The sequence below is a fragment of the Doryrhamphus excisus genome, chromosome 1 (genome assembly GCF_030265055.1).
Source record: "Doryrhamphus excisus isolate RoL2022-K1 chromosome 1, RoL_Dexc_1.0, whole genome shotgun sequence".
Classification (NCBI taxonomy): domain Eukaryota; kingdom Metazoa; phylum Chordata; class Actinopteri; order Syngnathiformes; family Syngnathidae; genus Doryrhamphus; species Doryrhamphus excisus.
This window is the reverse complement of record NC_080466.1, coordinates 17,620,906-17,637,841: the sequence shown is the minus strand read 5'-3', so window position 1 is coordinate 17,637,841 and position 16,936 is coordinate 17,620,906. Positions and strand designations below refer to the sequence as shown.

At 40.2% G+C, this 16,936-nt stretch overlaps 2 protein-coding genes across 4 annotated transcripts in view; one reads left to right on the top strand and one right to left on the bottom strand.

Moving 5' to 3' along the window:
• Positions 1 to 16,936, bottom strand: part of ift27 (intraflagellar transport 27 homolog (Chlamydomonas)) — a 50,039-nt gene that overhangs the window by 8,968 nt on the left and 24,135 nt on the right. The gene's annotated exons all lie outside the window — the stretch shown is intronic.
• Positions 1 to 16,936, top strand: part of LOC131124945 (voltage-dependent calcium channel gamma-2 subunit-like) — a 33,447-nt gene that overhangs the window by 8,655 nt on the left and 7,856 nt on the right. The window contains exon 2 of the mRNA XM_058065959.1: positions 9,534 to 9,617. Coding sequence (XP_057921942.1) covers positions 9,534 to 9,617 — 84 coding nt within the window. The remainder of the gene's footprint in view (positions 1 to 9,533; positions 9,618 to 16,936) is intronic.

Here is a 16,936-nt window from a genome sequence, read left to right as displayed (position 1 = left end):
CCTTATCATTCCAGTAACATAACAACAACAACATATATCCTTTCTTACACCTTTCAATGTCCCATATTTGGTGCGCTCCAGTGCGATTATTCGGAACTAATGTGATGTTTTTTTTTTGTATGATGACAAAATGTCCGTATGATTTTTATAAAGGTTAATGAGTACAGAAACAATTCTAAAGTCAAAGTGCTTCACAGGCTTTGTGGCATCGTCGTGGTTGCCTGGTTTCATTCACTTCCAGGCGCCTGGTGCAGGAAACCGTGCGACATCAATCACATGGTTACGACCCATTTCTAAATATTGGCTGACAAAACGTGAGCAGGGCTTCTCACGACTCTGCAAAGTCAATAAATCCTCGTCCCGCTCAGAGGACCAATCAAAGAAGCACACGCTTGCAGAATCAAGATACAGTTGTGTGAAAAAATGAGGACACCCCATGGGGGAACTCTTCTACTGTCAGTTTTTCAAATATAAAGTCAATTATGCCGTATATATGCCCTTGGATATATCGGATTCAATTGTCCCACTGGTTTTGTCCAATATAAGCGAAATCCGTTATATGCGTATACCGGAAATGTCCGTTTTACGCATATATCGGATTTACATCCGGTATATGCGTAAATCGGATTTTATCCATTATAAAAAGGCACTTCCTTGACTATGTTTCCAATGTACCTGGACGCGCAGGCAACGCTGCAAATGACGTCGTATAGCGGCCTGTCACGATTCGGCGAATCGGAGCGCCACGATGCAGCCATCCGATATATGCGAGGGAAATTGAATGGAAATGTATTGGAACGGGACTGGAGATTTTGTCCGAAATAGGCGAAATCCGTTATAAAAAATCCGATATATGCAATGAATTTTTATTGGAAATACATTACAGAAAAATCGGTTCTTTTTTATCTGTCCGTTGTGAGCGAATTTCCGATATATCCGAGTCCGATATATCCGAGGTTTACTGTATAAAAATTGTGACAACTTGTAAAACGTCCAAACATCACTTCCTGTCTGTCACCTATTCTGTTCCTGTACAAGCACCGGAACACATTCACTGCAACAGGAGTTTTATTTAGCCTTAAATAGCCGATTAATAAGTAATAAGAGTGTAAAGGTGACTGTAGGGGTGTTATCTCATGTTGACAGTGCTCTAATAATGTCGGAGGAAGCCGGAGTCTCCGGAGAAAACCCACGCATACACAGGGAGAACATGCAAAGTCCACACAAAGATGGCTGAGGGTGGAATCGAACTTGGGTCTCATAGCTGTGTGGCATGCACGCTAACCACTTCAACTCTGTGAAACCTCTCTAATAATGTTAAAAAATGTACAGGTCCAATAGGTTGGAAACTGTGTTTTGTATGCCATAACTATGAAAATATACTATTTATAATTATGGAATCGTACTTAACACAGTCGGGTCTGGAAGAATTAAACGCCCTAAACGAGGGATTACTGTACTCCTGAAGTGCTGCACACAGAAGAGTGGAAGTGTGTCTAAACACACACCCCTACTGTGTTTCCTGTGCTATTATTTAAATTTAAATACACCACATGCTGGCATTGTTATTAAACCCCAAACTTGAAATTTATCACAATCTAAGCTACAAAACACCCACTGTTTCGCCCAATCGCCACAAAATTACGCACCACTGGGGGACTGACAAGCACATGTGTGTAAAATGTGAGCAAGATTGGTTGAAAAACACGGCCGCCATCAAGTAAAACGTAACTAATTGAGTAATGATAATACAGCTTTGAAGGATATCTGTATTCCATGTATGCTAGCATGTCTCAAAACCGCCTGATGGCATTTAAGGTGAGGTCTCCCGATTTGCAGAATTTTACCTCTATTAGGCAACGCTATCTGTCTCTTGTGGACACTGCTTAAAGCTGCAAGCAGCATTGAATGGGTCCTTGCATCAAGTGTATCCACGATATTCTTCATCATACAAGGGTATCATCATCAAAGCATTTTCAAATAAAGGGAGGGCGGGGGGGTCACTAAAAAAAAAAAAAAAAGAAAACACACAATGGGAAACCTCTATTAGGCAGCTACATTCGTTCCTTGCAGACATTGCTTAAAGCTGCAAGCAGAATTGAAAGTGCTCTCACACCAACCGCCATATTCTTCATCATATCATACCTGGTTATCATAAGCAGCAATATCAACAAAATCCACACGGGGGGCGGGTGGGGGGGGGGGGGGGGGTGGTGTCACAAAAAAAAAAAACACACACAATTGGACACCCAATGGGTTTTAGTCCAAATTTTACCTCTATTAGACATTGCTTAAAGCTGCAAGCAGAATTGAAAGTGCCCTCACACCAACCGCCATATTCTTCATCATACCTGGTTATCATAATCAGCATTTTCAACAAAATCCATACGGGGGGGGGCACAATTTAAAAAAAAAAAAAAAACACACAATGGGACACCCGATGGGTTTTAGTGCAAATTTTACCTCTATTAGGCAGCTACATCATTCGTCCCTTGCAGCCATTGCTTAAAGCTGCAAGCAGAATTGAAAGTGCTCTCACACCAACCGCCATATTCTTCATCTTAACTGGTTATCATAATCAGCATTTTCAACAAAATCCATGGGGGGGGGGGGGCACTAATGTAAAAAAAAAACTAAATTGGGACACGCGATTTTTTGTCCAAAATTACCCCACTGTCCCCTCTTCAGGAACAAGTTGGTACTACAAACAAGAAGTTGTTAACATTACTTCGAGTTAGTAAATATGGCTGCTGTGTTTTGTTTTTTTTACGAGCACGCAGCTGACGATGAGGCCGTTAGCGCTGATAGCGATGAGCGTGTGCAAACGCAACGACGTGTTTACGCCTCCTTTTTATGACACGGTGAATCCACACTCATCTTAATTTGATCTTAATGGCGCTTAATTTGTCCATCGACTCACTTGAGGCTGGATTGATGGAGGGAATTAAGCGCCTTTATTGCAGCACGCGGCGAGGGAGGGCCCGCCACGTAACGCTGACGTTCAGATTTTTGCGACCCGCAATGCACACGCCGAGCGTAGCGGAGGGCGTGTCAAGCTACAGTGAACACATCACAACAGGTTACAATAAGTCTGCTTTGTGTGTGTGTGTGTGCCGTCAGCCATGTTTGACAGACCACCGGGGGGTGCGCGCCGCTGTTTGTGTACATGACCAAGTATGTGTGTGTGTGTGTGTGTAAGGAACGCAGGGGGGTACAAGTGTGAGTGAAGGGAGGACCGGGTGGGGGGAGGGACAATGACTCATCCACTGCATGGGCCTCTGGCTCTTTGGGCTGCCTCGCTCGCTCGCTCGCTCGCTCGCTCGCTGCATAGCAACGGCTGTTCAAAGGCTCACATAGGTCCGTAGCAACCGGCGCTGATGGCCTATAAACACTGTTAGCGGGTCACAAAGACACAAACTGGTCTTTATGTGGACACGTTTGTGTATGTCTCCACGGGAGGACGGTAAACAAGTCAGAACCAGCTGGGGCTTCGCTATCAAATCGGTGGATGTCAGTCAAAATATTGCAAAAATAATTATTTGGAAAAACTAACAGCAAAAATTGAAGTTGATGTTAATAATAGGTATTTATACCGATACGAAAAAATCTGAGTACCCTCCTAAGTCTTGAATGACTTCCGGACAAGTTATTGTCCCTGCGAAGACGTCAGCCCCCGTGCTTGTCAGTCCCCTAAAGGTGTGTACTGGTGTGTTTTCTTGTGCCTCAACATTTTTTTGTGCCTCCGATCGTTCAGTGAAGGTCACACGCGTCGGCTGGTCGCTCACTGGCGCCCCCCGAGGGGGGAGAGCGTCAGCATCAGTGAGGAAGGAAGGAAGGAAGGAAGGAAGGATGGAGCAGGGGGAAGGATGTAGCGTGAGGAAAGGAAGCAGGGCCGTCAGTGTTGCTGCAAATAACTCTGTTATTTATGGTTTATTTATGGTTTTTATCGAGGTTTTGCCTCGATTTGTTGTCTGATCCCACATTTGAACTGCCCCCGAACCCCGCCCCCCCTTCCCCGAGCACCTTCTGCACCCCCGCTGTCCTGTTTCGCTGCACTCCATCTCTGTTGGACTGGACTTCATGTCATCCTGTGCACTGGTCTTTACTTTTCCTTCATTACATGTTGGGTCAGCGACTCACCCCCATGCGCCAACATGCCCCCCCCTCTCCATGCCCCCATACCGCCCCTCACTGATGCTATTCTCTGGCATAGTGTTTCTTCAGTAATGTTACATAACATACATGCAGTTTCATTGTGTACTCCATGCGCTCTTTATCTCACTTGTATATCTATATTTATTCATTTGTTATGTTTGTGTTATTTATGTTTAGTATTTTAAAAATAATTATAATTATTTTAAAGATATTTTTAATACACCACATGTTGCCTCTGTTTTTCAACTGCATAAGTCGGATTGACTTGAAATTTCTCCTACAGGTCAACGCACTCTACAAAACACTCACTCCTCTCTTGTAGAGAAGTATTGGATGACATTTTTTAGCTAATTGGCTATTTTTAGCCTTATGCATTATTTTAGCTGTTTGAAGATTAACTATATCAGCAAGTTGAAGTATTTGTTATTTTAGAAATAAGGAGTTAGTATGTTCTCTGTAGGCGGCATTATGAATTATCCTGACTGACCTTTTTTGCAGTACATTTAGCCAGTGAAGATTGCTTTTATAGTTATAGTGTCAGATTTGAGCAGGATTGGATAAAAAAACATGGCCGCTATCAAGCAGGGACAACTTACTAATCGGATGGATACGTACGCTATGTTTCATGTACGCTCGCAGGTCTTACAAAGCGTTTTCCCAACAACCCGTAGGTGAGTTGCTTTTCATAGCTACCTAGCTTCCTTCGAGGATGCAGCTGATCCCAGGTCAGCGTCAAAAACTAATTCAGTCTTCAATTGTCACACGGGTCCACTTTAGACATCCTCACAGCTGCCTCGTCAGCGTTTTCAGCACCGCATCAAAGCATTTATTTATTTATTTTTTTCTCGTGGCTGAGAGGCTTTAAAGCGCGAATATAGCCACCGCTAAAAGCAACGCACACGTGAAGCTCACAGGAGACGTAAAACCTCCATGAATGCCGTTAAACAGGCACCTGCGAATTAAAACGTCACATCTGGACGAAGAGGAAAGTTGGGCTGTGGCGATGCCATGCGTTCGTTCTTCCTGCTCCATAAACTTCCTTCACGCTTGCCTCATTAAAGGTCCTCCACATCTGCATTTATATCTTCCATGAAAGTCTCCCTCCGTCATGCAGGATGGTGTCTTTTACCAATAACATCATCTTTAATGGATTCAATTATTAATATGGACCATGGTTCGATTCCACCCTCGGCCATCTCTGTGTGGAGTTTGCATGTTCTCCCCGTGCATGCGTGGGTTTTCTCCGGGTACTCCGGTTTCCTCCCACATTCCAAAAACATGCTAGGTTAATTGGAGACTCCAAATTGTCCATAGGTATGAATGTGAGTGTGAATGGTTGTTTGTCTATATGTGCCCTGTGATTGGCTGGCGACCAGTCCGGGGTGTACCCCGCCTCTCGCCCGAAGACAGCTGGGATAGGCTCTAGCACCCCCGCGACCCTCGTGAGGAAAAAGCGGTAGAAAATGAATGAATTATGAATTATTAATATGGATTCACTTTCCATTTCAAACATTTCCATTTTTCCTCCCGCGGACATTTGGAATGGGACTCCGGTTCTTGTCTTGTGGTCTTGTGCAGGTTTCTTTGTGCACACTATGGCCTGAATGGGGATTCCTAATCAAAGTGCCCACTTTGGACTCTGCTGGTCAATTACATCGCCACGGTTACACAGAATGTTGTAATATATAGATAGAACACTTGACCTTATTGAGACTTTTCCAGTAAAAAGTTTCATTTGAAAACTGCATTTTGTGTTGAGTTGTGTTGTCACTGACTAATATTGAAATTTCTTTGATGGACTGAAATATTTAAGTGTTACAAATACGCAAAAAATAAGTAACCTGGAAGATTTTCAGTTGGAAAACAATGGCCTCTTACTAGCCCGGGATAGCCATAGCAGCGGAAATGTACACCAGACATGGGCCTCTCCCAAACAATTCACCCAGACCCTTTTACCCGTGAGGGGCCAACCATAGTTCCCAATGAGAGGGTGAGGCAATACATCTAAAAGGTACCCTATTTACATTTATAACACCCTTCTTTTATATTACAAAAGTCCCACACTGAAGTGCCACTTCCTGTATACATTTAAACACTAAATTACACATAACAACTTAGATTACTGAACTACCACCCAGTTAATCCCCCCCTCCTCCAGGTGACACTTGGGAGAGTCCAATTAAGGTGATCAGCCTCTAATCAAATCTGACAAATTTGTCTTTGTAATAATTCTAGCATCCTTCGTAAAGAGTGTCTGCTTTGACGGCAAAATCTGAGTGTCACAAAAAAAACATAGCTGTGTTTTCCCGTTTCACAATTTTTCTCCTTGCTGCAAATGTGAATTTTTTGATGAACTATTCAGAGAAGACGCGGGGTGTTGGTGTGGGCGACATGTTGGCGCGCCGAGGAACGGAGGACGGGAAACGTAGCGACGACTTAGCAGCCCTCTGAGGTGTGAAATGTAGATTGAGTTGTTTTTGGGTTTGATTTGTGAAGCTGGGATTGTTCTGCTTGATGGAAATTCAATCATCGCTCTTTTGGAGGCCATATATGGATTCACACATACAGTATGGCCATCATTTCTAACCACATGTTTTTCATGTACGGTATCCTCACATATTATAATAAGTATTCATGAATACTCAATAGCAGCATCTCAATAAGATTCAGGATCATTGTCCTGCTGCACAACCCAAGTTGTTTTCAGCTTGAGGTTGTGATAAGTGAATTTGTCTTTAGTGATAAGTGAATTTGTCTTTAGTGATAAGTGAATTTGCGCCAAGTAGTATTTGTTGTTTATGAATGGAATATTTTTGTAGTTTTGTAGTTGTAGTTTTGTAGTTTTTTTGTATGACTTTTGTATTCACTGTATAACCCAGGGGCGTCACTAGGTTCTGAGGACAGGGGGCTTAGCCCCCTGGAGATGCACAGGATATGAATGTGATCAATTATATAATAATCCCAAAAAAAAATTTTTACAAAAAAAAAAAATTTTTTTACAAAAAACATTTTTTTTTACAAAAAAAATATCTGACAAATTTCATATAATAGGGCAAAAGCAAAGGCTAATACTACCCATCATTATTATATTATTAATTAAATATTATATATGATCTCATTATTCTTCTGATTATTACATACCAGTAGTAGTAGTAATAATCAGAACAATAATATATAATATAATATTATTAATATTAATATATAATTTATTTATTTATTTATTGATATATAATTTATTTATACTACTACTACTGGTAGTAGTAATAATCAGAAGAATAATAATGATGATAATAATAATAATAATAAATAATAAATTCTATTATATTTAATTAATAATATAATAATGATGGGTAGTGTTAGCCTGCTTTTGCTCTATTATATGAAATTTGTCAGAGATTTTTTTTTTTGCTAAAAAAAAGTGTTTTTTGGAAAAAAAAATGTAAAAAATGATTTTTTGTAAAAAAAAGATTTTAAAAAATGATTTTTTGTAAAACAAAATATAAAAAATATTTTTAAAAATCTATTTAAAAAATCAATAAAAAATATCAAATCATTTAGAGGGACTTAAGAAAATTTTAGGGGAGTTGAAGCCCCCCTAAAATAGGCCTAATGACGCCACTGGTATAACCTCCTCCAGTGTTCGATAATGGACTCTGCTTAAACACGGAGGAGGACATACTTCTGTTCTGCACCTTGCAGGTCAGGACGTCTACATTGTCCACTTATCTGGAAGAGGGGGCGTGGCCTGTCACCTATCCATGAATGATTTACACCAATAAAATGAGACCCGGGTTCCCGATGAGAGGCCCGCTTGTTGGCTGACCCCCGTGCTGTTAAAGACGCGTTAATATAGTCCAGCAGCAGACGTCCTGGTTGAGGAATTACACGCAGCACTCCCTGCGTGTTGGACAAATGGCGCCTTTGTTCTTTGCGCTAATTACAGCTCTCTTTACGTGCCTGCTAAAGCGCCTCTGCAGAGGTGCGCGCTGTCGTGACCTCGGAGCAGAGCAAATAAAACAATTGCTTGATCTATAAATGTCGTCTCCTTCACACGCTAACGTCTCTTGTGTGGACAAAAACATCAGAGTGAGCGTCCATGTCTTACTGACTACTCCCACAGCTGGTGGGAACCACCACTAAAGACTTAACATCCCATAGCGTATTTTTCACCCATTTTCACCAAACATTTGGAATAATATGAATAAAATAGCGTGTTGGATCTGTGTCAGCCTTGATGGTGCTGGAATTTAAAAGTGCTTGTAGTAAACGCTACTGCAGGGGTGTACTTTAATATTTTGTGAGAAGCTAGCCATGGTATCTTGCAAGAAATTACTGCATCTCTTTGTAATGCCGCATATTGGAAAAAAAATCACAAAGTAGCAAACTGATGTTATTATATTATGCATAGGGTACACTTAGAATAACACCTTTCAGCAAAGGTAAGGTAAACAAACGCCTCTTTTCATCGAGTGGTTAGGGCACAGGCCACACAGCTAGAAAACCCGAGTTTGATTCCAACCTCTGCATCTCTGTGTGGAGTTTGCATGTTCTTCCCGTGCATGCGTGGGTTTTCTCCGGGTACTCCGGTTTCCTCCCACATTCCAAAAACATGCTAGGTCAATTGGCGACTCCAAATTGTCCATAGGTATGAATGTGAGTGTGAATGGTTGTTTGTCTATATGTGCCCTGTGATTGGCTGCACCCCGCCTCTCGGCTGAAGACAGCTGGGATAGGCTCCAGCACCCACGCGACTCTCGTGAGGATAGGCAGTAGAAAATGAATGAATGAATGAGTATTCATACCAAAATGTTGTGTTGCTGCTGGATGTTCACAGTATCCCAGTGACACTGTTTGCTTTCTTTTCCTAAAGACGAAGGTTTTAGACCACAACAACAATGGACAAAGTAATGAACGACGGCCGCCATGACTTATGTCTTTTGCAGTGATCATTTCGCTAATATCTGCTTCCAAAAACATCTTTAGAAAAAAACATTTGGCTTGAAAATTCACCATAATGTTTTGAAAAGACCACTCAAAGATTACATAATGTCTTCTTAACACTATTCCATGATATGCTGAAAAGCACCATATGTTTACTTTTTTATTTTATTTTATGGGAATAAAGTCTAAATATGAGAATAAAGTTATAATATTACGGGAATAAAGTTATAATATTATGGGAATGAAGTCAAAATACTGTGGGAATAAACTGAAAATATTATAGGAATTCGTCCTGAATTTCAGACAGCTGTCTGTCAGCCTGACGACGCGTTTGATGCTCTGCTGCAGGTTGCAAAGTGCTAAAACCATGTTAACGTCACGTGATGACTGATGTAACGACATGTGTGAAAATGTAATCCCTCCTTTTTGTCTCCCAGGTTCCTTTAAGGGCATGTGTAAACAGATAGATCACTTCCCGGAGGACGCCGACTACGAGGCCGACGCTTCCGAGTACTTCCTACGTGAGTGCTAGCGACTCTTTCCGCCGACAGTGCACGCTCCACGGACACTTCATTAGGTACACCCGCACAAGCGAAACAGATAGTGGATTCATCAATGTGTTATTGATATTATTAAATACATGCAGTATGATATTTTAAAATAATTCTTTAACATATCTTTTTTCATTTATTTATTTTATATAATTTTTTATAATTTTTAATGAAAAAGTTATACTATACAGTATGAAAGAACACATACTATAATATATACAGTATTTTTCAAAAACATTTATCAAAAATTTTCCCAATTGATATATATATATATCAAAACCAACATCTCAAATTTTGTATTTTATATATTTTTTTAATGATGTATAAAATATTCAAATATATTTATGAATACATTTAAAATGATAACAATGAAAAATACTTTTGTTGAGTGAGCTATTACATCAAATAGGGTATGAATGACGAAAACTGATGATGATGAGGATGATGATGATGATGACTACAGTTCCTGTATTGGATGGGAATGATGTGATTCCAAGCGGATGTTCCTAATGAAGTGTGTGTGCAAAGTGATATTTCCATAAAGCTGATCACCATCACTATTTCATCACATGACTGTTAGCATGTAGCCATGTAGCCGCTACGCCATGGACGTTGTACAGCATATATTTGAAAACATCACAAGACTTTGGAGGAAGTGGAAGAGCAGCTTGTATCGCAAGGATGGCGTCACTCAAGTGTTGACCTGTTGAACTTTTGAGGAAGTGGAAGAGCGGTGCCAACGGGTGCGGTGCGGTGGTCCACAGCGTGGAGCGAGCGAGGAAGCGAACGTTTGCGGAGGTGAAGGGCGAGGAGAAGGGTACGGAGTTTGTGTGTCTCCCAGCGGCCCGCCAATTAGGACACTTTGGTCTATAAATACTCCCGGCTTCCTATGTGGGTCAAACCTTCCTCTCCTCCTTACTTCCTCCCATCCCTCGCCTCCTCCCCGCCCATCTGTTTGTCCATCTCCGCCGAGGCCCGACAGCTGGTAGATGGCGGGCCGGGCGCTGGAGCGGGGCGTGATGGAGGGTCGGGTATCTGTAGGAACTCTTTGGGCATTTAGCACTCTTTACCCAAACGGCCATTGAACACACCACAGCGGCAACACAACCAATGTTGTAACAGCGTTGATGACTTGCTTGTAAACAACCAGCGGAACTTTTGAATGCGCACACAGAGCTGGATGGCGGTTGCCATCTTGTGGAGTTCATGACACAACAGGAGGTTGCCTACAGCCACAGCTGTTAAGACCAATGTTTCAGGGATCCGAATTCAGGATACCGTTTCCAGTGAAAGGATGCAACTTCATCTCAGTGCATGCTCCCTCCCAATTTTTGCAGTTGTTTTTGCCAAATATTTCATATTTAATAATTAAATATTTTTAATTAAAATATTTTTAATTTATTCCCACAATATTAGAACATTTTCCCCAACAACAACAACCTCTTTTTGTTTTGATTTAAACCCTCATATTTTTTCTTTAATATTTCAAGTTTGTACTACTAAATTGAAATGGTTTTTCCATATTACGAGTTTACTCTCATAATTTTATGACTTTTTTTCTCTTTATATTTTGTCTTTATTCTAGTAAAATCACAACTGTTTTTCCACCCGTAATAACGACTTTATTCCTATAATATTTGGACTTTATTCTCCTAACATTAGATACTTTTTCTGCAACTTTATGCCATGTTTTGTTTTTCATATTTGGACTTTCAAAAAAAAATATGTATTTAAATTTATAATATTTAAATATAATAATTTTAATTTAACAATTTAAATTTATAATATTTACATAATATTTACATTTAATGATGTTATTATTCCTCATAATTTTGGGACGTCTTTGTAACTTGAAAAATGACTGAAAAGAGTTTTTCTGATGCCTTTATTCTTGTAAAATTACTGATGATGTTTAAATTTTTGCTGTTTTCATGTTAAATTAATTCATTCATTTTCTACCGCTTTTTCCTCATGAGGGTCGCGGGGGTGCTGGAGCCTATCCCAGCTGTCTTCGGGGGAGAGGCGGGGTACACCCTGGACTGGTCGCCAGCCAATCACAGGGCACATATAGACAAACAACCATTCACACTCACATTCATTCCTATGGACAATTTGGAGTCGCCAATTAACCTAGCATGTTTTTGGAAGGTGGGAGGAAACTGGAGTACCCGGAGAAAACCCACGCATGCACGGGGAGAACATGCAAACTCCACACAGAGATAGCCGAGGGTGGAATCGAACCCTGGTCCTCCTAGCTGTGAGGTCTGCACGCTAACCACTCGACCACCGTGCCGCCCTCATGTTAAATTATAGTTTCCAAATGTTTTTGGACATCCCTGATCTAACTAGGGATTACAGCTGTGTCTGGCTTTTGTAGACAGAACCGATGTTGTAATAACGATAAGGAGCAAACTGCTGAGTCAGCAGTTGATTAGAAACAACAAGTGTCACACACATGACTTTTACATCGTCAACGGAGTAGCAACATTTTAAAGCGCATAGTCTTGAGTTTGAGACCCCTGTTGTAGAGTAAGGAAAAATGTGGGTCCCAACGTGGGACCAGTTAAGAACTAAATAAATGCGAAACTGTTGAGTACAGTGGAGGTCTTCATTGCATTGTAGATTATTGACGCAGATGATATCACAGCATAAGATAATAACTTAAAAGTGGTGATTAAAGCCCCCCCAGTGAGTGTTTGTGCTAATGGAGAATCAATCAAAAACACTCGGAAGTCCAAATGATGACCACGTTGGAAGTGGAGCATGACCCGAGAAGATACTGGGGCCACTTGTGTCATGTTGACATCCTCATTTACTTTTGGATTCTCTCCCCCTTCCTTCCTGAGGGGTCATCATCATCATCATCATCATCATCATCAACCTCCCTCAGCCTCTCCGAGATGCTCCCTCATCCCCCCCCCCCCCCGCCCCCCCTCCCCATCATGGTGTCGCTGTGTGGATGTTCTTATGTAAGAGAGAGCAGAGAAAAGATAGAACACAACTCTGCCCCCCCCTCCCCTCCCCCAACACCCCCTCTGGAGAATGCAACACAAGCTTAGCCTTCTGGCGTACTCTTGGATTTATCAGACAGATGATCACTCCGTATATTGTATATATTGTACACTAGAGAAAACTCCATCTCATATTTTTATATTCATTTGGCCTCCATAACTGTACAACATGAAACGGTATATTTTCATACCTTGGTAACTTGATGGCTGCATATCTGGATCCAGCAGAGAATCACACACAAAGCGTTTTTTTTCATCATCACACACGGTTCCCAGTTTGATTGAAGGCTCGATAAAAACGCAGTCTATCCGAGAAATCAAACCCGATCCAAATCTGTCAAGTGTGAACAAATCATTAAGTTTGTTTCCATGATAATGGGAAAAAAACTATGAATGAACGATGAATGTGAGTGGTTAGCACGCAGGCCTCACAGATAGGAGACCCGAGTTCGATTCCACCGTCGGCCATCTCTGTGCGGAGTTTGCATGTTCTCCCAATGCAAAAATAAATTGTCCATAGGTATGAATGTGAGTGTGAATGGTTGTTTGTCTATATGTGCCCTGTGATTGGCTGGCCACCAGTCCAGGGTGTACCCTGCCGGCCCCAGTAGCACCCCCAGCGACTCTCGTGAGGATAAGCGGTAGAAAATGAATGAACGATCAACAATTAAACTGGATTGAAATCTGGAGTTCTACCGGAGTGACAAAGTAAAGTCCGTAGAGATCCCGGTGGAAGTCACAGCTTGGTTTTTGAGGAATTCTCAGGGCATTGTTCAGGTAGTCCCCCGCCCACCCCAATCTGGATCACCACAAATCCAGCAGAACCAGCCTTAATGAAACATTTCCGAAGTTCATTCCACATTGGGGTTCCAATCCATTCCAGTGTTGTTCCAATACTTAAATTACGTGGTCTCACTTTAAAGTAAGGTATGCAAAAAGACAGTAGTTACTGATCAACTAATCAGTTTTATCCTTTCATCCATATTTTGTGAAAATGGCGTCCAGAGTGGAAAAATCTGATAACGCTGAATTGTCAAACGACCATTGCCATTTTGTTTAGCTAGCGTCATAGCATGTAGCGTCATGTACTCCTTATTTCTAAAATCACAAATACTTCAACTTGCTGATATAGTTCATCTTCAAACAGCTAAAATAATGCATAAGGCTAAAAATAACCAATTAGCTAAAAATGTCATCCAATACTTCTCTACAAGAGAGGAGAAATATGATCTCAGGGAAGAAGTACATTTGAAACACTTATTTGCTAGGACTACGTTAAAAAGCCATAGCATTTCAATATGTGGAATCAAACTATGGAATGGATTGAGTAAGGACCTCAAACAATGCACAACGATGAGCCAATTCAAGAAACAATACAAGCAGTTGATGTTTGCTAAATACAAGGATGAAGAGTCTTGAACCAGTCATGATGTGCTATATATATCACTATATTGACACTTACTATGGTACACATTATGTCATTGGATGCTCATATCATCTCGTACTTTGGTATGTGACGAAAAAATAAATAATATAAAAAATAAAAAATGTTGAAAATAAAAAATTATAAAATAAATGTAAAAAAAACACTTACTTTTTTAATATTTATTTATTATTAAATACTTAATTTATATTGGGAAAGCAGGAAGTGAACAAATGTAACAGTTACTGATTGTAAAAGTATGTCATTGGATGGTCATATTACCTCGTACTTTGGTATGTGACCTAAAACAATTAATAATTAATAATTAATAATTAATAATTAATAATTAATAATTAATAATTAATAATTAATAATTAATAATTAATAATTAATAATTAATAATTAATAATTAATAATTAATAATTAATAATTAATAATTAATAATTAATAATAAGAAAAAACTTAAATTATATTAGGAAAGCAGGAAGTGAACAAATGTAACAGTTACTGATTGTAAAAGTACCAGATGGAGGGGTAGGATTTAATAAGCTTTGCTTCTTCCTACTCCTTTTGGACATGTGGAACTGTGAACTGATTATGGGATGCACTCAATTGTAATCTGATGCATGTTCAAATGAAATAAAACCATTACCATTACCATTACAAATGTATAGTACTCAACATCTAATTCAACTCTTAAATACGTTTACTCTCCGTTTTGTTGCATTTTCCTGGTTTCAATTGCAATCTGTCCAGTACAGATAAATGAATAGATAAGTTTCTCTAGTATTTGCTGGAGAGACAGGAAACGACAGGAAATAATTGACAAGTACTGTGCTAACATGAGAATGCACACAAACCAAGGTAAAAAAAAAAAATGTAAGCCAAAAAACATGCTAACCAAGGTTGAGCTGTTCTCACAGAAGTAATTCCGCTCAGTGGTTAGTCCAGACAACTTTTCTTCTTCTGTAGTTTGAGTGTTTTTGGTGGTTCTGTGTGTGTATATACACCGCCACACGGAGGTACACGTCATGTACTACATCAGCGATCCAATCTCGGGTGGACGTGACTATTTACTGATCTGACACAACCCACCAATATATACATATGTTATACTATTGCGAACCAACGTCACTCCCTAACAGTGTATTTCTTCCAGTATTCCACTGCAATCGTTGGGTCTGTTAATCCTTACCGTCTTTTATATTTGGACTAGAGTATAAAGCAGCCTACTTTAGTGACATAAATCCCATCTTGACCCTGAAAAAGCACAGTCGAAGCAGTAATCTGGTCTAAACCACGTCAGACCAATTCTCTTCATCCTGATACAAGTTCACGCCACATGCTCTGCCGTTGCTATAATTAGGGCCCCGGCTCCTCGGACGTGATGCTAATATACTCGGGATTGGGGTCTAGCGGATACGTGACGTCAGGCGGCGATGACATCATCGCAGTTGCTGATGTCACCGGGGGTCTATTTTGGGGAGCTTAGTTGCGACACGGAGGCATAGCGGGATTTACATGAGTAATGTGGCATGATAACCACTGGCGGGCTGCTCGTGCACGCTCACACACACACACACACACACTCATGCCTGGTATTAATGCTTACGTATGTATTGTGTATCTTCTGCAGCATTCTCTAGCAGGGGCGTCTAAAGAAGTTTGATATATTTCAAGAAAATACTGCATCTCAGTAGTCACACAGTTTCAGATCATCACACAAATGTAAATATTTGTCAACTGAATACAAAATGCAGTTTTAAATTAAACCGTTTATTATTATTAAGGGAGAAAAAAAAACAAGCTACATGGCCCTGTGTGGAAAAGTGAGCCGGTTTCTAATATTTACATTTGTTTGATGATCTGAAACATTAAAAAGAAATAAAAATATACAAACTTTTTCAGTGCTTTGATTCCGATTTTCTCCAAGAAAAGCTCTGATAAAACATTCCACTGTTCTCAAATATCTTAATTTGTATTTTTCTGCACAAAATAAGATGAAAAATAAATTAACAAATCAAGAATAAAGAAAATCAATCAGTAATAAATAAATATAATAATAATAATAAAACGGCAAATAATAAAAACTTAAGAAACCACATATAGTTGGTGGGTAGACAAATTATTTTTTTCAGATTAAAATGAACAAAGCATTATTAGAGCCCTGTAGACATGACAAAACACGACTATAGTCACATTTATACTTTTTTTTATTTACAACATATTGCGCAACTGCAGGGTCTTGAGACACATGCTAACTCGCGAACTAGAGAGCTAGCGACCTAAACGGTAGCCTTCAAGTTATTTCCTTTCAACTTAAATAGCCAAAAACTTACCACTTCCACACGGATAGGGAGGATAACTATTAACAGTTATTTAACCTTTAACATGAACATTAATCAAACGTAATAATTTTTTCTGGGTACATGATACCATACAGCATCCATATAAACTTGCGTGGGCCGCACTAACATTAAACTTTCATATCAAGCGGGGGCCTCAAACTAGTGTCCTGCGGGCCACATTTGGCCCGCGGGCCGCGTGTTTGAGACCCCTGCTGTAGAGTATATATGTACAATTTTCCTTTCCCTTGTAGCTGTTTTGCAGAATTTTAACTACCTCATGTTCTTTGCTGCTGGGCTCTCCCAGGTGGGCGGTGTGTGTGTGTGTGTGTGTGTGTGCATATAGGCATGCGTAGGTAGTACACTGTGTGTATGGGAAACACCCCACTTTGTAACAGCAGGGTGAGCAAGGGTGTGGGTAGGCAGCTGATCGATGAGTGTGTGTGTGTGTGTGTGCATTTTGTATCCAGTTGAGCTGTTGTTGGTTGTGTGTGTGTGTGTGTGTGTGTG